General features: G+C 46.6%; 1 protein-coding gene across 5 annotated transcripts in view; it reads left to right on the top strand.

The window, feature by feature from the left end:
* TNRC18 (trinucleotide repeat containing 18) overlaps positions 1-26,614 on the top strand; it is an 83,483-nt gene that overhangs the window by 29,042 nt on the left and 27,827 nt on the right. The window contains exons 5-16 of one of the 5 annotated variants that reach the window (XM_058157906.1): positions 9,225-9,327; positions 10,375-10,580; positions 13,371-13,511; positions 14,378-14,541; positions 15,900-16,326; positions 16,864-17,814; positions 18,828-19,000; positions 20,226-20,362; positions 21,793-21,921; positions 22,754-22,928; positions 24,159-24,528; positions 26,330-26,608. In XM_058157906.1, coding sequence (XP_058013889.1) covers positions 9,225-9,327; positions 10,375-10,580; positions 13,371-13,511; positions 14,378-14,541; positions 15,900-16,326; positions 16,864-17,814; positions 18,828-19,000; positions 20,226-20,362; positions 21,793-21,921; positions 22,754-22,928; positions 24,159-24,528; positions 26,330-26,608 — 3,255 coding nt within the window. The remainder of the gene's footprint in view (positions 1-9,224; positions 9,328-10,374; positions 10,581-13,370; positions 13,512-14,377; positions 14,542-15,899; positions 16,327-16,863; positions 17,815-18,827; positions 19,001-20,225; positions 20,363-21,792; positions 21,922-22,753; positions 22,929-24,158; positions 24,529-26,329; positions 26,609-26,614) is intronic. The other 4 variants (XM_058157907.1, XM_058157908.1, XM_058157909.1 and 1 more) reach the window with 4 other exon arrangements.

Genomic DNA, 26,614 nt, shown 5'->3' on the forward strand with positions numbered 1-26,614 from the left:
GGGAATTCTCCAAATTGTTATACCTTTTGGAAAGGTAGAACAAGAAAGTTGAAGGTGACCTTTGAACAAAGCAATTGTTATGGGATTGATTATTATGGTAATACCAAAGGAGAGAGAAAGAGATCTGAAGTTTTAAAGAACTTTGTTGCAGGATCCAATCTGGGTCGGTTACTGGGACCGGAGGTTTAGTTTTCAAAGCTTTTGGACTTGTGCTGGAGCCCATCCTCAATGAACTTCTCTCTAGCCAGAATGTGCGTGTGGACTATTCTATGCATAGTATTTATGTGGTGCCTGGTTGTGTGTGGCTCTTTATTTGTTGATTGGGGTGCTGATGGCCGGCTAGAATAGAACATAGAATAACCCACAACAAACATTCTGGGAGACATGGACTCTAGTAAGAGCCCAAAAGTTTGGAAAAGTAAATCTTTGATCCCAGTTGTTCTGACTTAGGCTTCCCCAACAGCACGAAGCTGAGTCCTCGCCCTGATAAACCCCTTTTTATTTAATTTTTTAATTTACATTTATATCCCGCCCTTCTCCAAAGACTCAGGGCGGCTTACAGTGTGTAAGGCAATTTTCAGTGAATTCCTCTCCAGCAAAATCTTTCCTCTCCCTCAGTCTTTCAAGATAGTTCACAATTAACGACCTTGATCAGGCTTGGAGAGTGGCCAGGCCGAGATCTTTCAGACTCCACACTGTAACCAACAATACTTGGCAAGAATGCAGGAGCAGATCTTCACCTAAATGAACTAATTGTCTCCTGCAAACTCCCCTCCCCTTCGCTCCTCTTTATTCCCTATGGGAGGGGCCATTCACCGTCCGCCTGTGGCTTTACTCCTGAGTTGACCCTTGTTCCTTAGCTGTTCCCTTCTCCTGGCAGCTCTGCGCATGCACACACTGGGAACAGGATCCATCTGTTCTTCTGCCTCACTGATGTCCGACTCTGAAGGCAGCTGACAACTGTCAGACGGCCCTGGCCCCATCTCTGCCTCCGACGCAGAGCCCTCATCAGAGCCTTCCCCAGACTCCAGGACTGGCCCATGTTCCTCCCCAACCTCCTCACTCTCCAAATCTGCTGCCAGATCTGCTGGCCACTGGCGGGCTACAACACCAGTGACCAACTTGGATTGGATCCTGTAACATTATCCTGGGACACGTAGATTTGCCTTCATTCGCAGAAGAACTTTGTGCTTAGTGAATTCTCTATGTTAGCCTTGTTTTCATGGTCAAAGGAAGGAGGTGGTTCCATATCTCAGTTTGCCACCAGATTTCAGGGTCAACACTGGTGGTAAGGTTGAAGGAGCTTCATGTTTTCATGCAAGCTTCAATTTTTTTTCCGAAGGAACCATGTCTACAAGGAAACGCATTGGCTATGCCATAGGGTGTCACTGTTGCACTGATGTGTTTTGTGCCCAAAATTAATGCACGGTATAAAAAAAAAACAAAAAACAGCCCCAACACGCAAACACGTCAAATAGATGAAGAATAACCTTCTTGAATCTTAGTGGAGAATTGCAGTCTGGTGTTTAAGGGAAGGACACCACTGAGCGATGTTCATTTTGAGCGTGGATTTCTTCGATCTCCTCCAAGCTGGCTGTCACTGTTTATGGTTCATTTTATTTATTTATTTTTTAAAAAGCACTGTTATAGCTTTTGTTTTTGCTAAAATGACTTAAAATCCATGGGAACGTGTGTGTGTGTAAATGATTTGGTCTGTAGGATTTACAGCTGACCAGAAGACGAGAAAGAAAAAAAAAAGAATGAGGAAGGAGAGATTTAAAACATGGTAGATGTTTTTTTTCTCTGCTGCTTTTTAGGGAATAAATGTTGGTCGGCTGAACGTTTTTTGAGCTTGGGTGTTATGTGACAGACCTTCACAGACCAGAGTAAACCGCTGGCATTTCATTCTCAGGTTTGTTTATGCAAGATGCTAAGGGCTCCTTTTTCAACTGAGCTGCTTTTGATTTGAAAGAGAATTTTTAAGCTTTTTCAAAACAAAACAAAAACAACACCCAACGTCAGCATTTTGAGCCACATCCCCAGCATTTTTGTGTGGCATGAGTGATTGCAAGGGGAGACGGGTGTAGCTGCCTACGAGGGACACGTTATAATTAAAATTTGGGACGCAATTAAATGAAGAAAAAAAACAACAACGGAAGAAATGGCCATTTGAATGAGGAGGATTGAGTGAGGTGGAGATGGGCAGCTGTTCGTGATGGAGAACCAGTGGTGGGATTCAGCCAGTTCTCACCACTTTGGGAAAACCGGTTGCTAACTTTCTGAGCAGTTTGGTGAACTGGTTATTGGAAGAAATCATTAGGGCAGAGAACCGGTTGTTAAATTATTTGAATCCCGCCACTATGGAGAACCTTGTGGTTCTGGATTATCCCCGATGTGTGAAATCTCGTAGATCTCTCTGCTGGTTTTCAGAGTGATCCTGAAAAGCCAAAGTTAAGCTCCAGATCAGGTCCGGTGAGATAAAATTAAACGGGAAGACTACTGATTGTGGAGATAAGTCATTGAGTGATCTCTCCTGTTTCCGCCACCATTTGATGGCCAAACGAAAATTGCAGGACTTTCCTAAGATTGTGGTAGCCTGCTCCAAAGGCTCTTGCATAACTTGGGTTGAGATTTCAGCCGAGCATTCTTTGAAATTGTGAAATATTGCCGATTAAAGACGAAGGAAGGGTTGGGTTGACTTTCCTAATCCCCAAATTATAGCACTCCATTGTCTTGGAGGCCTCCAGTTATTTGGACTACAGTTCCCATAGCGCCAGGGGGCTATGGCAGAGAGAGCCTCTGGAGGACATGGGTGGAAGAAACGGAAAGGCGAACCGCTCAAAAGGAGCGGCGAAGGAATGAACACGGGTCTTGTCTTAGGTGTCCCAAAAGTGCTTTTGCAAGAGGCAACATTATTTTTCCTTGAAGACATTTCGCTTCTCATTCAAGAAGCTTCTTCAGTTCTGAGCTGAATGGTAGAAGATGGAAGAATTTATATCCCTTGCAGTCATCCGGTCGTTGGCGCTCTCTGTATTAAAGAAACGTCTCGGGATGGGAAGCAAACCATCTTCAAGGAAACTCCAGTTGCCTCTTGGAAAAACCTTGGATGGATTGAGATTCTCCACAGACCTCTTTTTTAAGGGTATGAATTCTCCCTCTGTGTTCATTTTGCTAGTTGGCAAACTTCAGCGTGCGGAGCCTTGACTTCTAAGCTTGGCCTCTCGGTATGTATTTGCCAAGCCCTCCCTCTTTTTTTAAAAAACACCAACCCAAGATAAAGATAAATAAATCAAGCTCCCAGACACCACTTAGCTCTGTGGGAATAACTTGAGGAACATTTTGTTAGAGTGAGTCACTGTAAGAGGCATCCAAGTTCCCTTCCCCCCCCCCCCAGTTAAATTTATCAGCGGGTCATGTGTGGTTCTGCTAATGTCTGCAGTGTATTTCCATCTACATTTTATTTGCCTTTAAAAAAAAAACACACACACACACACACCCCATTGCTTCACTGTAGAAGTCTGTTTTTCAACCGAGTTGGCATTTCAAGAGCGTGTCGTGGGCACTCCCACAAAATGGCAGACGGGGGCTGGCCTTTTTAGATACGGTGCAGATCAATCGATCCATTGGGCAGAAGGTGAGAAGATGGGTCCTCGTTATAGTGTCCGTACCCCACCTCACTGCCCCGGAAACTTACCAGTCCTCCTACGTTATTCCCCTGCCTTTTTTCCTAGAAGGGGCGATAAATCATTTTCAAAATCCATTTTTAATTTTCTATGAAAGCTGATTGGAGGAGAGAGAGCGAGAGAGAGAGAGAGCAAGCAGAAGATTATTGAAAATTAAGATGGTTTTGTTTTACAGAGGTCATTCCCCATTTTTAATCTGGTACAGTCTATTAGAAATTTATAATTATTATAAATTTAGATTTATTGGGGTCCCTGGACATGGCATTTAGGTAAAGATAAAGGTTCCCCTCGCACATATATGCTAGTTATTCCCGACACTAGGGAGCGGTGCTCATCTCTGTTTCAAAGCCGAAGAGCCAGCGCTGTCCGAAGATGTCTCCGTGGTCATGTGGCCGGCATGACTCAATGCCAAAGGTGCATGGAACGCTGTTCCCTTCCCACCAAAGGTGGTCCCTATTTTTCTCCTTGCGTTTTTTACCTGCTTTCGAAGTGAGGGTTGGCAGAAGCTGGGTCAAGTCATGGGAGCTCACCCTGTTACGCGGCACTAGGGATTCGAACCGCTGAACTGCCGACCTTTCGATCGACAAGCTCAGCGTCTTAGCCACTGAGTCCCCGAGTCCCCTAAAATGAGATGAATGGAGGAAAGGGCAGAGAAAGCTTAACTTCACCCTTGGATGAAAAATAATAATATTTATATCCAAGGGTGGCTCTTGAAAAGGATTCCAAACTGAACATGGCAACCAATATTTATTTTATTTATCACATTTTAAATACTGCCCCCCTCGCTCACGTATCCACCTTGCATTCCCCTGTCGAATTATCTCTAGGAACTCAGCTCCAGCCAGCTTTCTTCTCAAAAGGTGTACAAGATGACTTACAACCACAATTGAGTCAGGCAATTACGGTCATAAGTTGAGAACGATCTGCAGTTGTACTATTAAGTTGCGAAAACCAACTGGGTTTCTCTCAAACATTTAACCGGGTCATGGAAAGGCTGCGGGCAAGACACAACAGCTGGTTTGGTTTTAATGCTGATTATGTTTGGTGATTTGGCAGCTCGTGGTGAGGGAGGCATTCGACACGTTTGGCAAATTTGTGGCAGCAGGGCGTGTGGTGCAAGTCAGGCTTCGGCTATGATCAGGTTCTGAGTTTTCCAATTGACGCATTTGGGTTACCTTTGGTGAACGGTGCCAGGAAGAGAACACATGGGGAGATGAACAAAATTAACCAAAATGTACACTTCTGGATAATTGCCAAGATGGTGATCTTTGAGGGATGGAGGTTAAATCACACAACGGAGGAAACCCACCCACCCCTTGACTTTTCTGACTATCCCTCCTACGGACACTGTCCTGTAGGTGTGCAAACTGGAATTTTAAAAAAATGGTGTTGTGAAATTGCAATCAGAGAGAACCAACGAAGGCCAACATCCCCTGAAGTCACGGACAATGGTCCTTCGCTCTCGCGTCACTATTCGTAGAGTAAGAGTAATTCAGTCGGCTGCTGGCCAAACATTCCCCTGATTTTGAGAGTGGGGGGGGGGGAGGAAGAACATATTCCCAAGTTGTCCCCCCCCCTCCATCATTCTGCTTTGAAATGGTTGCAGAGGAAAACCCTTGAATTGGGGGAGGGGAGGGGTGCGTGGAAGCAGAACGTGGCTGAAATTTGCAAAATTGGGAGCCATGGATTGATGTGTGTGTGTGTGTGTGTGTGTGTGTGTGTGTGTGTGTTTGTGCGTTGCAGAAGGCAGCTTAAATTTGGCCAGTGGTGACCCCCGCTTTCCCCCTGCCAACTCACAAACTGCATCCTTCCAAGTGCATCGTCTCCGTTTTGTGTGCGGGGGGAGGGAAGAGAAGGAGGGGGGACACCCAGCAGCAGTCCAAACCCGCTCCAATGCTTTCCCCACTAGTCCTGCAGAGAAAAAAGGAGCTGGATTCTGTCAATCTGTCTGTCCATCCTCCGGAACCCCCCGGACTCCCCGATTTTTAGCCCTTTTGTGTGCAGAAGCCAGCCTGATTTCATTTCTCCATCTGGGTTCCCACAGCCTCTTTGCGTCTGGAGCCAAGAGCCGGGATTGGTAGCCAACAAAGGGGATGTGTTTGTTTCAGCTGGTCTGAAAGCTTCAGCCCCCCCCCACCTCCCAGTCCCCAGCCATCCTTTGCTTCCCCCCCCCCCGCCGTCCCCCGTTAAATGTAATTTACTGAGCAGAAATAAGAGCTTGTGAACAAGACTGTACTTTGTCTGGTTGCTAAGCAATAGAATTGGCACACAAGGCTCTCTCTCTCTCTCTCTCTTTTTTTTTTTGCCCGTCTCGCGGCCCCCTCCCCAATTCTCCCTCGCCCCTCCAACCCTTTTCCCGTCCTTGCGTGCCAAGGGACTTTTCTTCCTCCTTTCTTTCTTTCTTTCTTTCTTTCTTTCTTTCTTTCTTTCTTTCTTTCTTTCTTTCTCTCTCTTTCTCTTTCTCTTTCTCTTTCTCTTTCTCTTTCTCTTTCCCTTTCTTTTTTAAATTAATAATATTGAGTTGGTCTGTGCCAAGTGTAGGTGCAAACCCTTTTAAGAGAAAGGGAGCTAATCTAGTAGGATTTGGCCAGCCAAACCACACATTGAACAGGGGCATTGGTCGCCAAGGAAACGGGGCCTCTAGAGATATTTCTTTGGGGGGGACCCTCCCTTCCCTCCCTCCCTTCCCTCCCTCCTTCCCCTCCCTTCAAGCTCTGTGCATAACTGGTTGAATTTTGCAACGGGATGCATGTTGTTTCAACGGACTTCCTACGTCATGTCAGGAAATTTATAAAGACAAGATTGCCCATTGAGAGTTTTTTTTTTTTGGGGTGTGTGTGTGTATGTGAATTAGCAGTTTGTAGGTTGTGTTTGGGACGTTAAGGGGTGTGCAGAACATCCCTAGTACAGCCCTGGGACCACCTTGCATAAGGCTGATCCACCATTATTCTTAGGCCAGTAAGGAAATATGGAAGAGGCTGTTTTACGGTTGTTAGGCTCTTTGGGTTAGCGGCAGTCCCTGGATGGGGGGTGCTAGTGGGGTTTGAAAGCATGCAAGAAAAAAATAAAATAAAAGTGATTGCAAACAAGCACTCCAGAGGTGGGTTTCAGCAGGTTCTGACCAGTTCTGGAGAACCGGTAGTGGAAATTTTGAGTAGTTGGGAGAACCGGCAAATACCACCTCTGGCTGCCTCTGCCCCCATCTATTCTCTGCCTCCTGAGTCCCAGCTGATTGGGAGGAAATGGGGATTTTGCAGTAACCTTCCCCTGGAGTGGGATGGGAATGGAGATTTTACAGTACTCTTCCCCTGGAGTGGGATGGGAATGGAGATTTTACAGTATCCTTCCTCTGGAGTGGGATGGGAATAGAGATTTTACAGTATCCTTCCTCTGGAATGGAGTGGGAATGGAGATTTTACGGTATCCTTCCCCTGGAGTGGGAAGGGAATGGAGCTTTTACAGTATCCTTCCCTTGCCACGCCCACCAAGCCATGCCACGCCCAGCAAGCCACCACCCACAGAACCGGTAGTAAAAAAATTTGAAACCCACCACTGAAGCATTTGCAAGAACGAGGGTTGTTTCTTTACGGGAAAACCCAGTTACAACCATCAGCCTGTGATTATTTGAAACACCTCCTATATTTTATTTTATTTTTTTTAAAGTAGCCACAGGGATGACTGAGAAGATGGAAGACAGACAAATCCCAAATGTCAGGACCTTAAATCAAGGGGAAAAAGGGCCGCGGTGTGGCTCAGGCTATAAGATAGCCTGTTATTAAAACACAGCTGCCTGCAATTACTGCAGGTTCTAGTCCCACCAGGTCCAAGGTTGACTCAGCCTTCCATCCTTTATAAGGTAGGTAAAATGAGGACCCATTGTTGGGGGGGCAATAAATTGACTTTGTAAATATACAAATAGAATGAGACTATTGCCTTACACACTGTAAGCCGCCCTGAGTCTTCGGAGAAGGGCGGGATATAAATGTAAATAAATAAAAAAAAAAGAATTCCGCTAACCATTTGTGATGGAAGGAAGGAAAGTTACCGGTAGTCCTCAACTAACCACCTCAACTGAGCCCGAAATTTCTGCGCCTCAGTGAGACGTTTGTTAAGTGAATCCCACCCGACCCCCACCCCCATTTTGCAACCTTTCTTCCCACAGTTTGCTGAGTGAATCGCTGCAGTTATTAAGGTAGTAACCCAGTTAAGGGAACCTGGCTTCCCCCTTGACTTTCCTTGTCAGAAGGTCTCAAAAGGGAATCAAGGGGCCGCAGGACACGGCAGCTGTCATAAATGTGAGCATCTGAATTTGGAGCACATGACCATGGGGATGCTCCAATGGTCATAAGTGTGAAAAACAGTTATAAGTCCCTCCCTCTGCTCCCCTCCCCTATTCTCTCCTTCTCCTCCTTTCCTGTCTCCCTCCTTCCTCTCTCCTTTTCCTGCTTTCCCTTCTTTCTCCTTCCCCTCCTTCTCCTTCTCCTTCTCCTTCTCCTTCTCCTTCTCCTTCTCCTCCTTTCCTTCCTTCCTCCTTCCCTCCTTCCCTTCTCCTTCTCCTTCTCCTTTCCTTCCTTCCTCCTTCCTCCTTCCCTTCTCCTTCTCCTTCTCCTTCTCCCCTCCTTCCTCCTTCCCTCCTTCCTCCTTCCCCTCTTTCTCCTTCTTCTTCTCCTTCTCCTCCTTCTCCTTCTCCTCCTTCCCTTCTCCTCCTTCCCTCCTTCCCTTCTCCTCCTTCCTCCTCCTTCTTTCTCCTTCCCCTCCTTCTCCTTCTCCTTCTCCTTCTCCTTCTCCTTCTCCTCTTTCCCCTTCTCCCTCCTTCCCCTCCTTCCCCTTCCCCTTCCCCTCCTTTCCTTCCTTCCTCCTTCCCCTCCTTCTCCTTCTCCTCCTTCTCCTCCTTCCCTTCTCCTTCTCCTTCTCCTTCTCCTCCTTTCCTTCCTCCTTCCCTCCTTCCTTCTCCTTCCTTCTCCTTTCCTTCCTTCCTCCTTCCCTCCTTCCCTTCTCCTTCTCTCCTTCTCCCCTCCTTCCTCCTTCCTCCTTCCTCCTTCCCCTCTTCTCCTTCTTCTTCTCCTTCTCCTCCTTCTCCTTCTCCTCCTTCCCCTTCTCCCTCCTTCCCCTCCTTCCCCTTCTCCCTCCTTCCCCTCTCCTCTTCCTACATCCCCTTCTTCCTCCTTCCCCTCCTTCCCCTTCTCCTTCCCTCCTCCCTCCTCTCCTCTCCCCTCCCCTCCCCTCTCCCTATTCTGAACAATAAACTTTTTTTTGTAAAGTTGAGGACTACCTATAATTTGGGAGCAGAACTAGGAATTTGTCTGTAGGCATCTAAAGCTCCCTGAATAAGCAGAGACTTGATCTGTCTTTCTGATTCCACTTGACCTCTTAACCCATTATACCATAACTGTCTCTTCGTCAAGGCTTCTCCGTCAAGGATCTTGGGATCCTGGTGATTCTTGAAGAGATGTCTAGAACTTCAACCGTTGGTTGGAGAATTCTCAACGTTTGATTATATTTACAGGAGGCTGAGCTTGCTTTGTTTCGGTTGCCCCTTAGGACACGGACGGTTGGACGAGGACTGTGGGGATGACCGTCCACGCCTTCGAGAAAACCACCTCCTGGCAAGTCGTCTGGAACGAGACCAGGAGAAGCTTCTCAGGTGACATTTCTTTACGCTTGCGATACTTTTCCTGCTCCAGTTTAGCTCTAAAATTAGACCGTTTCTGCCCGCAGTTTTGCAGTCTGAAAGATGCACATCTCAAAACTACCTGCAATGTGGAAATATATTTTAAGCCACAAATGTACGGAAAGCAAATAAAACCCGCTGTGAAAAATAGCCGGGAGAAAAACAAAACTGCCAAGCAAAAGAAAAAAAGCAGATAAATTCAAGAAGCTAAGTGTTGTGTCTTGCCCGCTCTCACAGCAGCCAGGGCCTTCTTATCTGCTCCCGAACACGGAGGAAAGTTTCTGGTCTCCTGCCTGCTCTGAGGACTTTGCTAGGACTTTGGGCAGAGCTGCAGAGACAAGCCTGATTCGGATTTCCCTGACCCGGCCGTCAGCGGAGGAGTGGGACACGACACTAACTATCTAGTCTAAACAAAAGCTTTCTTGCTGGTTGATGGAAGGACAATTGAGAAGGGGCTGAGGAAGTTCAGAAGTTATCTGGATATCTCCTCCAACTCCTCCTCTTCCTCCTCACCCTGTTACCTAGTTAAGTTCTGAAACATCTATACGAAAACAACACAGTTCAGAGAACATCAAGGACCCCACAGTCCTCCTCCTTCTCTTCCTCTTCCTCCTCCTTTCTGAAAACTCCCCTCTCTTTTAGCACTGATGACGTTATCTAGTTGGGTCATGAAACATCTACAAGAAAACAACACAGTTCAGAGAACATCAAGGACCCCACAATCTTCCTCCTCCTCTTCCTCCTCCTTTCTGAAAACTCCCCTCTCTTTTAGCACTGATGATGTTACCTAGTTGGGTCATGAAACATCTACAAGAAAACAACACAGTTCAGACAACATCGAGGACCCCACAGTCGTCATCCTCCCCCTCCCCCTCCAAACCTCTTCCACAAATGTCTTCCGCCAGCCATTGAAGTGTCGTCATTCCCCTTCCTGATGAAGAATGGAAGGACCATGCTTGAAACCTATCAAGGCTTGGTTCCCTAAGCCCTCCTCCTCTTCCTCTTTTTTATTTTCCCCAGAGAAAGCAAAGAATTGGCTGATTTTGCTCGGATCCATCCGGCTACTTGTGCTACCAGTGGCTTAAACTCTAACCTCATGGTGACTGGGGGACCACCCCTGACCAGTTCCGGACGGTGGACTGGTGACCCCACACCACACTTGGCGACCCATCCGTGGTTACCCAGAAGCAGCAGCTCGTCCATGTGGCTTACCGGCCATCCCTACGGTAAGGTGTTCAAGTGAACGCAGAACTGGCCTCTTGTTTAGACCGGGGGCCACCAACTTCTCAAACCTCAGGGGCCACTAAATTTATTTTATTTTATTTATTTTATTTTATTTATTTGTCGTAACAATATATACAAGCATTACATAAAGGATTATATAATATATAAACATATATATGAGGAGAAACAAGGTAATATAAACATATATATATATAGGGGAAGAAACAATAGGACAGGAATGGTAGGCACGTTTGTGCTCTTATGCACGCCCCTTATGGTCCTCTTAGGAATGGGGTGAGGTCAACTGTGGATAGATTTTGAGTAAAGCTTTTGGGGTTATGAGAAGAGACCACAGAGTCAGGTAATGCATTCCAAGCGTAGATAATTCTGTTACAGAAATCGTGTTTTCTGCAATCTAAATTGGAGCGGTTGACATTGAGTTTAAATCTGTTGGTGGCTCTTGTGTTATTGTTATTGAAACGGAAGAAGTCATTGACAGGAAGGACATTACAATGGATGATTCTATGAGCTAAACCCAGGTCCTGTCGAAGGCGATGAAGTTCCAAGTTTTCTAGACCCAGGATATCAAGTCTGGTGGAATAAGGTATTTTATTGGTTTCGGAGGAGTGGAGAACTCTTCTCGTAAAATACCTTTGGACACGCTCAACTGTATTGATATCAGATATATGGTATGGGTTCCAGACAGGCGAGCAGTAATCAAGATTCATCTAAAATTCATTTAAAATTCATCATTTTAAATCTCGCAGACCACTAATATGATCTGCCTAATGACTGGCTGGGTGGGCGTGGCTAGGTCATGTGACTGGGTGGGCATCTCACACTGAGGGGCACCCTGCGGGACTCTACTCGTCCCTCCCCTCCCAGCTTCTCCTCGCCTGCCCGCCCGGGCTCCTTAGGGCCCCAACAGGAAGCAGTTGTTGGAGCTAAGCAGCCACCACGAGAAAGAGTTGGCAAAACGGCTCAGTTCAAATTGGATCTGACCGAGAAGGAGGTTCAGCAGAAGCACCTCACTGAGGACTAGGAGCATAGGCTTTCCAAGCAGAGGGAAGACCTGCGGGAGTGCAAGGGCAGGTACCGGCGCCTGGAGGCTCAGTGGGCTGAGATGGTCAGCCAGTTCCAGGCCATGGAGCAGTCCCACTGGAACGAGGCCATCCGGTTCCTTGCCACCAGCGGCACTTCCCTCCAGCCTTCACCCAAAGCCCTGCACTGGGAGGCCGAATTTCTGCCCTCCAACTTGCACAAAAACACCCCGAAGTAGGAGACTCTCTGCAGCAACACAAACATTCATTCCACTTATCTGTCCTAGGGGCCATAGTTCGAGGACCCCTGATTTAATGCAATATTAAAAATGCAACTAGTTTTTCTGCGGACCACCAAAATTTTTTTGCAGACCACCAGCGGTCCATGGACCACCAGTTGGTGACCACTGGTTTAGACCATCGGGTGTGCGAATATTTTGTTCTGAATTTTTTTTTAAATTTGCATTTATATCCCGCCCTTCTCCGAAGACTCAGGGCGGCTTACACTATGTCAAGCAATAGTCTTCATCCATTTGTATACTATATACAAAGTCAACTTATTGCCCCCCAACAATCTGGGTCCTCATTTTACCTACCTTATAAAGGATGGAAGGCTGAGTCAACCTTGGGCCTGGTGGGACTTGAACCTGCAGTAATTGCAAGCAGCTGCTGTTAATAACAGACTGTCTTACCAGTCTGAGCCACCAGAGGCCCATTTTACATACCTTATAAAGGATGGAAGGCTGAGTCAACCTTGGGCCTGGTGGGACTTGAACCTGCAGTAATTGCAAGCAGCTGCTGTTAATAACAGACTGCATTAGCCTGTTGAGCCACCAGAGGCCCATAGCTTTTCAGCATGAAATTTCGCGTTTCAAGCTTGAAAAAAGCCCATTCTATAGCAGGGTTTCCCAACGAGTATAATGATGTCCAGGAATCTCCTGTGTGTTGTTATGCTCTTAGAAAAGGAATTCTTTCAGCTTGGATGCTGTTGCTTAACGCAGTGGACACTATAATGATTCTAGACACCCCCCCCCCAGGTGACTAGAATAAAAAATGATGCAGCAATTGCTTGATTGCTGTATGAGCCAGGTTGGCGCAGTGGTTAGAGTGCAGTACTGCAGGCTACTTCTGCTGCCTGCCGGCTGCCTGCAATTTGGGCAGTTAAAAATCTCACCAGGCTCAAGGTCTGACTCAGCCTTCCATCCTTCAGACGTGGGTCAAATGAGGACCCAGATTGTTGGGGGGCAAGAGGCTGACTCTGTAAACCGCTTGGGGGGGGGGGCGCAAAGCACTGTGAAGAGATATATAAGTGCTATTGCTATTATCCATGCATATCTCAAAGCTGATTTTTCAAAAGGTCGAAAAATTGTTTTTCCCTTGGGGAAAATTGAAAAAAAAAAACACCACTCTTGAAGAAACCAAAGAAAAACCCACATTTTTTTCCTTGGGGGCAAAAAAAAGTTTTTGAAAGCCACTGTGGCAACCCTGAAGCCTCCAAGATAGCTTCAGCCAGGTTCACTTCAGGATTGACGTGGATGGATCACATGGAACGCTGACAGGCGTTGCGACGATTTGGATCTGGATGACTGAGATTCTTCACAGACATCTATCCATGCATATCTATGCATCCCAGGGTGATCAGCTGTACAACCTTAAAAATAGATTTGTTTGGGCACCATCTCACCTGGTTTCCTGCGACCTTTGATCTTTTCGTTTTACGGAATTTCTCTTCGGCTCTTGTATTCTACACAGGGCACCCTTCTTTGCACCAAGGCATGGCCCCTGGCTTTCCTTCCAGCATGGGGGGAGCGCTTCCCTCTGCATACCAGTTTGCCAGAGATCCTCAATCCGGCCAGCTTGTCATGATCCCCAGTGAACACCTGACCCACTTTGGTAGGTGCCCAAAGAGAATTGTACCTTCAAGTTATTGTTCCTGTAGCCTTTTATTTAAGGTAGAATTAGCTGACGAGGTCATCTCTTGTCTGGTCCACCAGGAATGGCTGACAAGAGATGTGTCAGTTTTGGAAGGCAATTTTCTTTTTGCTTCTTAACTGCCACATATTTTAACTGGGGAAGTTGGGAGGGGGTTTTTGTTGGAGCGGTAGAAAGTTAGTCATAACAACATTCCGTATTCAAGGACATCCAGGAGACTGCCTGAAGATTGTATCCAATTGAGTGTGAAGAGTTGATTGGACAATGTGATGAACTTGTGGGTGTGGGGCAGGGCTGTGAACTGTCAACTGGGTGTGGAAAACCTGGAAGCTTTCAGTTTCGGGTTTTTCCCAAGTGTGCCAACATGACATCTCTAATAAATTGGAACTTTGAGGAACCTCAAACCTCAGAGCTTTATTTCGTTGGGGGTGTTCCTTGGAACCCTGAGAAGATATTTGTTGGGAAGCACCAGCCTGGCAGGGAAGAGGAATCGAGTATGGTGTTATCCTGGAGTCACTGTGCAATCACAAAAGGGTTACAACTGGACAGGCCTAAGTTCCTTGGAGCCTTGTCTAATTGTTCCCAAGAGTAGGTCTGCAGCCTGGGGAGATTCCTGTATTATAGGCAGAATGTAATAAAGTTGTTAGCTTGAACTCTACACCTATGGGCCTGGTTGTTCGCACCTGACATGCTTTGGGTAAAGTTCATATGTGGCCAACCTGGTGGCACATGGATCTCCATCTCCAGGATCTCCATATTGCTTAGTCCTTGAAGTCTTAGCTTTGACTGAGGTTGGGTTTACAGATGAATCTCTCTCTTCACTCCAGCAGAACTGATGGATCGCGCTCCTTCTATCTGGCCTGCCATATATTCTCCTACCAGGGGCTCCCTCCAGCACGCACACCAGCTCCAGCTCTTATCTCACCAGCAGCTGATTCGTCAGCATGAGCTATACCTCCTGCAGCAACAGGCTGCACACGCCCAGTTGGTGGTAAGGTCCTAATCCTTGGGCTTCAACTCTTGCAACTGTCTTTGGAAAAACCAACCTCATCGGCTTCTCCTTTCTGAAACTAGGTCTCTGGATGCGATGAATGGAGAAGGCCTGACTAGATCCTAGTTAGCATTAATTAAACCAAGTAGACAGGGGTGGTGGAATGTAGTAAGGAGGGGGCGGTTTCCCCAGAAGGGAGGGGCTGCATTCCCGAGGAGTAAGAGGCAACTCAGCTCAGATATCATGTGTGAGAGAAAGTGATTGAAGACAGCCCCTCCTCAATAGTTCCCAGAGTATATTACAGATGCAGACAGTAGAGTCTTCGTTCTGGCAAGATTCTGTCTATAGGCGTGAAGAAATAAAGAACTCAGCTTAAGAGACTCACCATGTATCATTCTTGGTTTTGGGCCTTATAACTGGCTTTTCCACATCATTGTTGTGCCTGGATTTTTACCAGACAAGTTTTTTAATACAAGACAAGGTAAGACAGTTGGTGGAAAACCAAGCTGACTATGAGAAACTCTAACCCAACCTGTTATTCGGTCAAAAAGTCTGCTCCCATGATTGTAGCAAGGAAATCACCTATGTTTACAGGCATTTATCAGTTCTGATAATGTTCTGTCCCCCCTTCCACATCACGGAGAAACGCGAGTTTCACAGTCCTTTTATTGACGCAGACCTGATTCTTTTGTAGGAAGCACAAGACTTGGCAGCAACTGTCCAGAGGCCTGCCAAGTTCTGAAGTCTTTATCTCGGACAGAGATAAAAGCACTCGTGTCCCAGTCCCATTGCCAAGCTTACAGGAAAGAAAGGCCTTTAACTCCTGAGTGACCGAGCTGCAACACACGCTGGGTAGTTTTTTTGTCCGTCACGAAGCCCAATGGCAGCTCCACCCGCTTTTATCCCTTATGGGGTGTGGCTCCGTGACTCAGCACTCTCTGAGCCTGCCACACCTTTTCTTCTGTTGCGCACGCTTATCTTTACGTCGCTGCCTCGGGTCGATCCAGGACTGATCGTCAGCAGCTGGGATTTGGGGCGTTGCCAGGGAGGAGGAGGAGGGTCCGGGAGAGGGAGGCCTTGTTAGCTTCTCCTCCTGGCCTGCACTGGAATTTGGGGCGGTGCCAGCGAGGAGGGTCCTGGCGAGGGAGGCCCTGCTGGCTCCTCTCCCTCACTCTTTGAGTCACTCTCCTCCATGAGGGCAGGCTCGGGGGCCAGAGCCACAACAGATAAGTTGCGAAAACTTCACGTTTTGCATGGTTGTTCCTGTGTCTTACCTAATTTACTCCTGAGTCCCCTTTGGGGTCCATGTAGTACCAGTGGAGAACCATTACTATTTGAGGTCTCCTTTCTCTCAACAGGAGAGGCTAAAAGCCAGCGAACAGCGGGCAGAGATGGAAGAGAAGATAACGAAGCGCAACCTAGACAATGCCAAATCAGGTTTGCCAACTTCTGCCTCAACCCTTCTGCATCGGAAGCCCCCAGTTTTGTCTCCAAGCACTTCTGCGTCCTACAATAAGGTGGTCAGCCCACCTCCGCTATCACCCAGATCCTCCTCCGTGTCGGTGCTCAAAGCTGAGGTAATCCAAAAGTTGGAGGAACCACCAAGCCAGCCAACCTATTCCTACCCCACGACTCCCATCACTCATCCATCCAGCCCACCTCCTGCTTCTCCACCACCTGCCCCTAGCCTCCCTCCAAAAGAAGAGGAGGAAACCGAGAACATGGAGAAGAAAGAGCTGGAACTGGAAAAAGAGACCTCTGCTTCATACCAGACATTGTTTCCAGGTACAAAGCCCCACTATTTTTTTTAATCCACTTTCTTTTTTTTTAAATTTTCTGTTTTGTCCTTTCCTAATTCTGCCTCTTTCTCAAAGCTCCTTCCCTCTTTCTTTCTCTCTCTCTCTCTCTCTCTTTCTTTCTCTCCTCTCTCTTTTTCTTTCTTTCTTTCTTTCTCTCTCTCTTTTTCTCTTTTTCTCTCTTTTTCTCTTTCTTCTCTTTTTCTCCTCTCTTTCTTTCTTTCTCTTTCTCTTTTTCTTTCCCTTTCTCTCTCTTTTTCTTTCTTTCTCTTTCTCTCCCTCTCCTCTCTCTCTCTCCTCTCTTTCTCCTCCGTTTGTGTGACTGGTAGGTGGACTCACCCCCACTTGCACAAATGGAGTTCGCAGACTTGTGTTTGCCCCTGTCACTCACACAGAACCATCCCCTCTTCCTCCCCCCTCCACTCGACAAAGTTGGAAAGATTGGAGACCACTGTTGTTAGGGATTCTCTTGAAGAAAATATGGGACTTGTCTTCCAGGTTTTCATCATTTTGTGTCCTCTTGCAGAAATTCCATCCGGCTATCCCTTCCAGTCCCTTCCAGACTCCTTCAGAAGACACTACCCATACCTTCTCCAGCCAGCAGCTGCATCCGAGGCAGATGAATTGGGCTCCGGTGTTCCTCTGCCAACCAGCAGTCCCGAGCGCTTGACCCTTTCTCCAGAGGTGAAGCCCATTCATCTTTCCCCATCCAAGATGGTCAAACCCATCCAGACCATGGAGGAGGAAGAATCCTTGGAAGAACGGGTGAAAACGGAGCTGGAGATGGACAATGGCCAGGAAGAAGGTATCTGCGAACAGGAGATGGAGGCTCTGGATATGGCAACCTCGGTTGCCCTCCCTGTTGAGGACACCAATGAATGTGATCTTCAGTTGCACCACAGGCAAGCCCTCAGGAGTTCAGACCAGGAAGAAGTTCTCGAGGATTGCCCAGCTGCCTATCCAGGGATGTCCTGCTCAGTGGAAATGGAAGCCCAAGCAGAAGAGACCAATGGCAGTGAAACGTGCCCTATTCATGACTATGGCGGGAGTTTGTTACAGAGAGATACTGAAAAATCTGAGATGGGGTTGGTTCCTCAGCCTGAGAAGTCACCAATGGCTGTAGAAATGCCCCATATCAGATCTCCTCCAAACAGAGAATTTCCCAGCATGCTTCAGGAAGAGGAGGAACCCATGGTAGAAGCCCCCATCTACAGGAATGAGATATATACCTGCCCAGTCCCATCTCTGGACATCAAAATTGATGACCCCTTGGCTGGGATGAATGCCTTAGCAGCAGCTGCTGAATTACCCCAAGCGTGTTCCTTGCTCACGAACAGCGATAGTGTCCCTCAGGAGGCAGTGGTGAACTTAGAAGTGTCTTCCAGTCTGTCCCCAGAACACACCTTTCTGCACGGAATTACCCTCTTGAGCGAAATCGCGGAACTGGAGTTGGAGAAACGGCGGCAGGAAACCGAAGGTGAGTAGCTATGGACCTCGTTACAAGACAATGTTCAAGGCTTAGCTTTGAGCTTCAAGATGTTCCTTCAAGATGTTTCTTTCTGTTCCTGCTTGTGTGTGAAAGCTCAGGTCCACACGTGAAGGTCCAATTAAACTGATTTATTGTTAGGATCCAATCAGGGTTGGTCACCAAGACCAGAGGTTTTGTCTGCTGAACTTCTGGACTTGTCCTGGAGCCCATCATCAGGGAATTTTTCTTAAAGCTAGAAGGGCTGTGGTGGCGTCGTGGTTAGAATGCAGTACTGCAGGGCTAGCTCGCTGCTTGCTCCAGCACTTTGATTCTGAGCTGTTCAAGATTGACTCAGTCTTCCACCTTTCCAAGCAGGGGTGAAATTCAGCACATTCTGACAAGTTCTGGAGAACCGGTAGCGGAAATTTTGAGTAGTTCGGAGAACCAGCAAATACCGCCTCTGGCTGGCCCCAGAGTGGGGTGGGAACGGAGATTTTGCAGTATCCTTCCCCCTGGAGTGGGGAGGGAATGGAGATTTTGCAGGATCCTTCCCCTGCCACACCCACCAAGCCACATCACACCCACCAAGCCACGCCCACAGAACCGGTAGTAAAAAAAAAAAATTGAATTCCACGACTGCTTCCAAGGGGGGGTAAAATGAGGACCCAGATTGTAGAGAGCAACATGCTGACTCCGTAAACCGCTTCAAGAGGGCTGATGATTCAATGATTTGTTGCTACAGGAATCTTCCAAAACTTATGGTTAGCCCCTGCTACAGGGGTTTCCAACCTTGGCAACTTTAAGCCTGGAGGACTTCAACTCCCAGAATTCTGGGAGTTGAAGTCCACCAGGCTTAAAGTTGCCAAGGTTGGGGATCCCTGCCCTGCTAGGAATGAGGTAAGAGTCATCCAAATACAAGAAAGATTGGACTTCCGTTTGCTTAAGCATTTCCCTTGGTCCCTATCTATCGGATGTCCCTCCTGTTCCTCATCACTCACTCATCCACCCTATCTCTCATGCAGGTCCAGAGAACTTCTCAGCTCATCCAGCCTTGGAAAGCCTGTTAGCTGCTGGTACCCAGATGCTGATGGAAGTTCTCTCCACCCCCTTCATGGATAGCCTGAAGAACATCCGCCTGCCTCGAGAACTGAACCCCAACAAGAAATACAGCTGGATGCAGAAGAAAGATGAGACGGTGAATAGGGTTGTGGGGGGAGGCAGATTTGCAGAGACGGGCATGGGGGAAGTGGTTAGGAGGAGGCTTTCAGGTGAGATGAAGCAACCCAAGGACTATCTCAATAGCTTTCCTGACCTTTGAGGGACACCAAAGATTATATTAGGGACACGTGGCTCAGTGGCTGAGACACTGAGCTTGTCGATCGAAAGGTCGGCAGTTCAGCGGTTCGAATCCCTAGTGATGCGTAACGGGGTGAGCTCCCGTGACTTGTCCCAGCTTCTGCCAACCTAGCAGTTCGAAAGCAGGTAAAAAATGCAAGTAGAAAAATAGGGACCACCTTTGGTGTGAAGGGAACAGCGTTCCATGCACCTTTGGTGTTGAGTCATGTACCATGGAGACGTCTTCGGACAGCGCTGGCTCTTCGGCTTTGAAACGAAGAGGAGCACCACCCCCTAGAGTCGGCAACGACTAGCACGTATGTGCGAGGGGAACCTTTACCTTTACCTTTACCTTTACCTTTACCTAAAGACTACATGGCAGCCAACGTGGCTCTTCTATCCTTTCTCATTGAAAGTTGCTCTTTCTGATTCGCAGGTGATTGGCCAAGAACAGTCTTTGTTCCCACTGAGGGCAGAAACCTGCTGGCAATTAAGAATTCAAGACTTTCTCCCATCTTCTGCCCTCTAGATAGGTCAGCCCTGTAGCTGGCCAAGAACCCTAGGAATTGCATCCCCAGAGTTAATACCTACTCAGGTTTTGCTAGGAACTTAATTCTGAATTGTAGCTAACGAAGGGCACTAAGAGAAGAAAATAATTGTAGCTCAGGATTGGACTGTGGGGTCTTTGGTGTCCTCTGAGCTGCGTTGTTTTCTTGCCAACATTTCATGACCCAACTAGGTTACATCCTCAGTTTTAGAAGAGAGGAAGGGAGGAGGACTAGGACTGTGGGGTCCTTGATGTTCTCTTCTACTGGGGTGTTTTCTTGCGGACATTTCATGACCCAACTAGGTTACAACATCAGTGTTAGAAGAGAAGAAGGGAGGAGGACTAGGACTGTGGGGTCCTTGATGTTCTCTGTACTGGGTTGTTTTCTTGTAGATGTTTCATGACCCAACTACGTTACATCATCAGTGCTAGACAGAGCTTTGCTCTCTATTTATATATCAGTGACTGTGAATTAACGGGACTGACTGATGTTCTGCTTTTCCTTCTCTATCAACTCTTTGCTGTTTTCTTGTCTCAGATGTATTCCATAAAGTCATCCATTGGGAACATGGATGGCATGGAACTGGATTACAGGATGAAGTTAGCTGAGCTGCAGAGGAGATACAAGGAAAAGCAGAGGGAATTGGCGAAGCTGCAGCGGCGGAGAGACTCTGAGTAAGTCAACCAGGGACCTTCCGATTTCCTTCTGCACCTGCCTGGTGGGCTGGGCAGGGGCACCATCTTTGAGTCTTGCACCATCATGGCTTTTCCACCCCTCTTCTTGTGCACCATGACACTCAAATTGGACCTTGAGAATGGAAGGGAAACCTTGTGGCTTGGCAATCTGATCTACTGGTTGGCCATGGGGGCAGATGCTCTAGGCACGTCTTTAGCAATTGTGACTTTCCGTGGGTTGTTTTGAGTGTAGGTCGGTGTAGTGGTTTGGTGATGGATCATGGCCTTCCTCCTCCTCCTCCTCCTCCTCCTCCTCCTCCTCCTCCTCCTCCTCCTCCTCTTCTTCTTCTTCTTCTTCTTCTTCTTCTTCTTCTTCTTCTTCTTCTTCTTCTTCTTCTTCTTCCTCCTCCTCCTCCTCCTCCTCTTCTTCTTCTTCTTCTTCTTCTTCTTCTTCTTCTTCTTCTTCTTCTTCTTCTTCTTCTTCTTCCTCTTCCTCATCCTCTTCTTCCTCTTCCTCTACTACTACTATTTCTTCTCCTTCTCCACCTCCACCTTCTCATCATTCTCTCTCTCCTTCCTCCTTCCTCCTCCCTCCCTCCCTTCCTCTTTCTTTCGTCCTTCCTTCCTTCCTTCCTTCCTTCCTTCCTTCCTTCCTTCCTTCTCTTTTTCTTTCTTTCTTTCTTTCTTCTTTCTTTCCCCCTCTCTCTCTCTCTCTCTTTGTTTCTTTCTTCTCTCTCTCTCTCTCTCTCTCTTTCTTTCTTCTTCCTTCCTTCTTTCTTTCTTTCCCCCTCTCTTTCTTTTCTTTCTTTCTTTCTTTCTTTCTTTCTTTCTTTCTTTCTTTCTTTCTTTCTTTCTCTTTCTTTCTTTCTTTCTCTCTCTCTTCTCTCTCTCTCTTTCTTCCTTTCTTTCTTCCTTCCTTTCTTTCTTCCTTCCTTCCTTTCTTTCTTTCTTCCTTTCTTTCCCCCCTCTCTTTCTCTCTCTCTCTCTTTGTTTCTTTCTTTCTCTCCCTCTCTCTCTCTCTCTCTCTTTCTTTCTTCCTTCCTTCCTTCCTTTCTTTCCCCCTCTCTTTTTTTTTTCTTTCTTTCTTTCTTTCTTTCTTCTTTCTTTCTCTCTCTCTCTCCTCTCTGTCTCTCTCTCTCTCTCTCTCTCTTTCTTTCTTCCTTTCTTTCCCCCTCTTTCTCTTCCTTTCTTTCTTCCTTCCTTTCTTTCTTTCTTCCTTTCTTTCCCCCCCTCTCTCTCTTTCTTTCTTTCTTTCTCTCCCTCTCTCTCTCTTCTTTCTTTCTTTCTTTCTTTCTTTCTTTCTTTCTTTCTTTCTTTCTTTCTTTCTTTCTTTCTTTCTCTCCCTCTCTCTCTCTCTCCCCCTCTCTGTCTCTCTCTCTTTCTTTCTTCGTTGCTCTTGGTTAACAGTCAAGTGTGTGGTTTTTTTTAAGGGAAAAGCATGACGAGAAAAATAGAAGCTTGGCAAAACGAGGTCCAGGAAGGCCCAGAAAACGGAACCATGGATCAAGCGCTCTGTCGCCCCCTAAGGAGCGAGGGAAGAGTGACGGCAGGAGTGGAAAGTAAGGTTGGGCTGTGGGGCGGGAAAAGGGATTGTAGCAGGGATCCCACCCTGGCTGGGTTGCCTTCTCTCTGCCCCAAACCTGGATGCCAGCTCCTCTTTTGGGCACAGTGTTTTTTGGCGGTTGGGGTGCCACCAGGATGAGTCAGGCTTGTCGTGTGGAGTTTTATGGCAGCGTTGTTGTTTAAGCAGCAGGTAGGACCACCCTGGGAGAAACTGTTGTGATCTGGAGGATGTGCTGATTTCTGAGTAAAGAAAGAGAGAGAAGCAGGAGCAAGTTCTCTGTATTTAGCGCTGCGTATGGGTGATGGGTGGACTTCCATTGGGAACGCTGTGGATGTTGGATTTTGTTGGATTTCGAACTCGTTTTCCTTTGGCAATGAGTAGAAGAGAAACATATCTCTGTTGGGATACGCTTTGGTCTTGCTTTGCCCTGTCTGTGGTGCTGCCTCTGTTTCCCTTTTGTTCTGCCTTTTCTTTCTCGCTGATACATTTAGAACTTGGCTTCACCTTTGCTTAAGGTCCTGCATTGTTGTTATTCTTCCAACCTTGCCCTGATGTTTCAGATATTTCAAATGAGGAAAATTTAAGGAAACCTGCTTGGTCTGGATATTGTAACCTGGTCATTCTTGTTACCTTCTTTTTTTTCCTCACCTCAAGCTTTTGCAAAATCATGGTGTGAAGGTTCTCCTCTTCTTCTCCCTCTCCTCTCCTCTCCTCTCTCTCTTTCTCTCTCTCCCTCTCTCCCTCCTTCTCCTTCTCCTTCTATCCTGCTGGTGATGCTACCAAGATGCTACCTGTGGTTGACCTCTTTCCTTTTCCGACGTTTTCAGGCTCAGCAAATCCCTTTTGCTTTCCGAAGACTCAGAAATGGGCGAAGGGCTGGAGGAGAAGCACCGAGGTCTTCTCCTGGATGAGGAAGAGGAGGGAGAGACCAGGAGTGGGAAGACGAAGACCAGGCATCGGAGTTGGGATGAGCAAGACCTCTTGATGAACTTCTCCAGTGAGGTGAGTCTTCTACCTTTGAGACAATATGGCTGAACCAGAACAAAATGGAAGGGGGATTTGTTTTTGTTTTTTTTTAATTTGCATTTATATCCCGCCCTTCTCCGAAGACTCAGGGCGGCTTACACTATGTCAAGCAATAGTCTTCACCCATTTGTATATTATATACAAAGTCAACTTATTGCCCCCAACAATCTGGGTCCTCATTTTACCTACCTTATAAAGGATGGAAGGCTGAGTCAACCTTGGGCCTGGTGGGACTTGAACTTGCAGTAATTGCAAGCAGCTGTGTTAATAACAGACAGTCTGCATAGTCTGCTGAGCCACTAATGTCTGCATAGTCTGCTGAGCCACCAGAGGCCCCTGTTGTTGTTATTCAGGCACTAAGTCATGTCAGACTCTTTGTGATCCCATGGACTATAGCAGGACAGGACCTTTGTCTCTCACTATCTTCTGGAGTTTGGTCATTGCATGGATGACACTTATCCAACCATCTCATCCTTTGCCATCTCGTTCTCTATTTGTTTTCCATCGTTACCAATGTCAAGGTCTTCTCCAATCAGAAGAGAGCAAGATTTAATTTTTTCCTTCCAGATTTAGACCTGAGTAGATTACAGTTGTCATGACTGTCGTCTTCCCTTGAGCAGCTGAATCAGCTGGGTGGATAAAACTTATTGAAATAGTTAGTTTTAACTATACAGTTGTGTCCAACTCTTGCCAACTTTATAGGCGAATGCTCTCCATGCTACCCAGCTTCCTTCAGTGGTTGAATGTTCAGCTTAGTTTTGATGGTATCAAGCCAGTGTGTTCTTTGCTTGCTCCTTCTTCTTGTTCCACTAACCAGTCCTAGCATCGTTGACTCCTCCAAGGAATTTCCACGCGTGACACGACGTAGTCTTGTGATTTTGGCTTCTTGTGATGTTTCTGGTTTTACCTATTGAAATAAGCTGGACGTGAATCCCTAGGAGCTATCATGAAGCATTCCTCTTCCTCAATTTGAGGTCCTCTGAATGGGTTGCACTCCCCAAATTCCAGCGCTTGGGGAGATGAAGCCATTGGGGAAGGCTTCAGAACCGAGCTCAGATTTCATGGAAATTCTAGTGGATTCCACCTTGAGATTTCTGGATAAAGAAGTCATTCCTTGCATGACTTTCCCTGAATCCCTTGCTTTCTTCTATTTCTGCTCATTCTTCCTCTCTCTCTCTCTCTCATTTCGGCTTTCTCTTTTTGCAGCTCAAGATTAAGAAGAAGAAGGTGGCCTCTGATCAGGAACAGCTGGTGAGCAAGCTCGACAAAGCCCTATCACTCACCAGGCGCAGCAAGCTGAAATCTCCGTTCAAGTTTGTGGATGGGTCCAGAGGGAGGCAGAAAAATGGTGGATGTTACAACAACCGATACCTGTCCCCCCACGGTGCCTTGTTTGGCAAGGATGCCAAAAAGAACTTGGCTAAAAGCCTCAGCTTCTCCTTGAAAGCTTCTAAAGAAGGTAAAAACAAAATGGCGGTCAAAATGAAGGAGTTGGAGGTGGGGCTAAAAATGAAAGGCCGCCACCTGAAGGTCTCCAACTCACCTGCGATATCTGAAGTGAGCAGTTATTCCTACAGTAAGTAACTTTTCGTTTCCTAGTTTCTTCTCCTTGCTGTTTTTGGTGGGTTGTCTGTTAGATGAACCAACTTGGGACGGACCTCGGAGGCCCTCTAGTCCAACTTCCTGCTGAAGCAGGAGGCCTTATAAATGGTTGTCCAATCTCTTCTTGAAAACCTCCATTGATGGAGCACCCACAACTTCTGGAGACAAGTCGTTCCACGGATTAATTGTCCTCACGGTGCGGAAATTTCTCCTTAGTCCTAGGTTGCTTCTCTCCTTGATTAGTTTCCATCCACTTTGGAGAATACTTTGGAGAATAGGTTGACTCGCTCTTCTTTGCGGCAGGCCCTCAAATATTGAAAGACTGCTATCATTTAGTCTGATTTAAGAGGAGGAATGCTACACATTCCTGTTATTTTTCCCGGATATGACAAAAGACTGATTTGGGTTATTATTAGTATAATATTATATTAATAAAGATCCTGGTTACAGGATTTCCAGGCCTTTCCCATAATTTGCATCCTGATCCTTCAGATTCAGCGATGCCTCTTCTACGGTCCTTTTCCTGACACATGCACAGCCCTGAATTGTTACTTTTAATACGGCGGACTAGAAAAATCATTAAAATACCTGGGGAAAAAATCATAATAGTTGCATTGAATGCACTGAATATTAATGTAATTTTAATGAAGTCAGTTTAATTCTTGGTCTGGTCTGTCTTTTAGAGCAAGGTAGATATGTCCCTCAAAGATTTGAGGGCGGCCTTTGACCCCAAAACTTTGAATAACGGACAACCACACTTGAATTGGATGTGAATAATAGACAACCAGGTTTGAACTGGAGTTGTTGGGTGCTGAACATAGAATCGGTGTGCCAAGCCACCATTTTCTAATCCTCTTCCATATTCTGATGTCTGATGCAGTGCTTAAAATTGTTCTAAAGGGGCTTTTTCAAAATACAGCTGGGCTTTCTTCTTGCTTGAAGATGTTTTGCTTTTCATCCAACAAGCTTCTTCAGTCCTGATCGAATGTGGTGGAAGATGGAAGGATTTATATTCCTTGCAGTCATCTGGTTGTTAGCACTCTCTCTGAGAGTCGTTGAGGCTCCTTGGAGGTTTATCTCTGCTTTCAGTACCACCTGCCATCCTACCACCATTCAGTCAGAATTGAAGAAGCTCCTTGGATGAGAAGCGAAACATCTTGAAGGAGGAGAAACAAAGCCCAGTTGCCTACAGGGGTGAAATGCTACCGGTTCACTCCGGTTCGGGAGAACCAGTAGTGATAAAAACTACCAGTATGGGTGAACCGGTAGTAAAAGAAAGCTACCTGTTTGGTCGAACCAGTAGTTAAAAAAAAGCTACCAGTTCCTCCGAACCAGTATTTCCGACGATCAGCTGTGCCGTGTGGTTTAGCTTTAGGAAATCCTACTTTCTAGCGAAGCTAAATCGCGCAGCACAGCTGATCCCTCCCCCTAATAGAATAAGCTATTCTACTTACCCAAGCCTCCGTGCATTTATTTATTTATTTTTATTTATTTATTTATTAAATTTTTATACTGCCCTTCTCCCGAAGGACTCAGGGCGGTGTACAGCCAAAGATAAAACACAATAATATACAATTAAAACCAACAATTTAAAACCATTTAGCGCACATGCGTAGCCAGCGAGCTGGTAGCAAACCGGTTCAGATGTTACTACTGGGAAAAAAGCACTTGAATGACTGACAATCTCCACAGACAGGGCTTAAAGTTGGCGATGATGTTTGTGTTTCTTTTCTTTTCTTTTTAAAAAAAAAACACCAATAACTAATTGACCCCAGATACAGATTCTGAGGAAGATGAGGACTCCTTGAAGGATGAGTGGTCTTCTCATTCCCCGACCAGTGCCAGGATGAGACCTTCCAGCATCTATAGTGTTATGGCCCCTAAATGCAGCAGGATCTCCGACATTTTCAAAGCCGGGAAGAAGCACGTCACCTCTGCTAGGACTCTCAAATCTAAAATGGCTGCCCATAGAAAGCGGGAATTTTGTTTACTGTCCAGAGAGCCCAAAGCTGGATCGTCATACAGTGATTCTTCGGAGGACTCGTTCGATCAAGGTTACT

Source organism: Ahaetulla prasina, chromosome 14 (genome assembly GCF_028640845.1).
Source record: "Ahaetulla prasina isolate Xishuangbanna chromosome 14, ASM2864084v1, whole genome shotgun sequence".
Taxonomy (NCBI): Eukaryota; Metazoa; Chordata; class Lepidosauria; order Squamata; family Colubridae; genus Ahaetulla; species Ahaetulla prasina.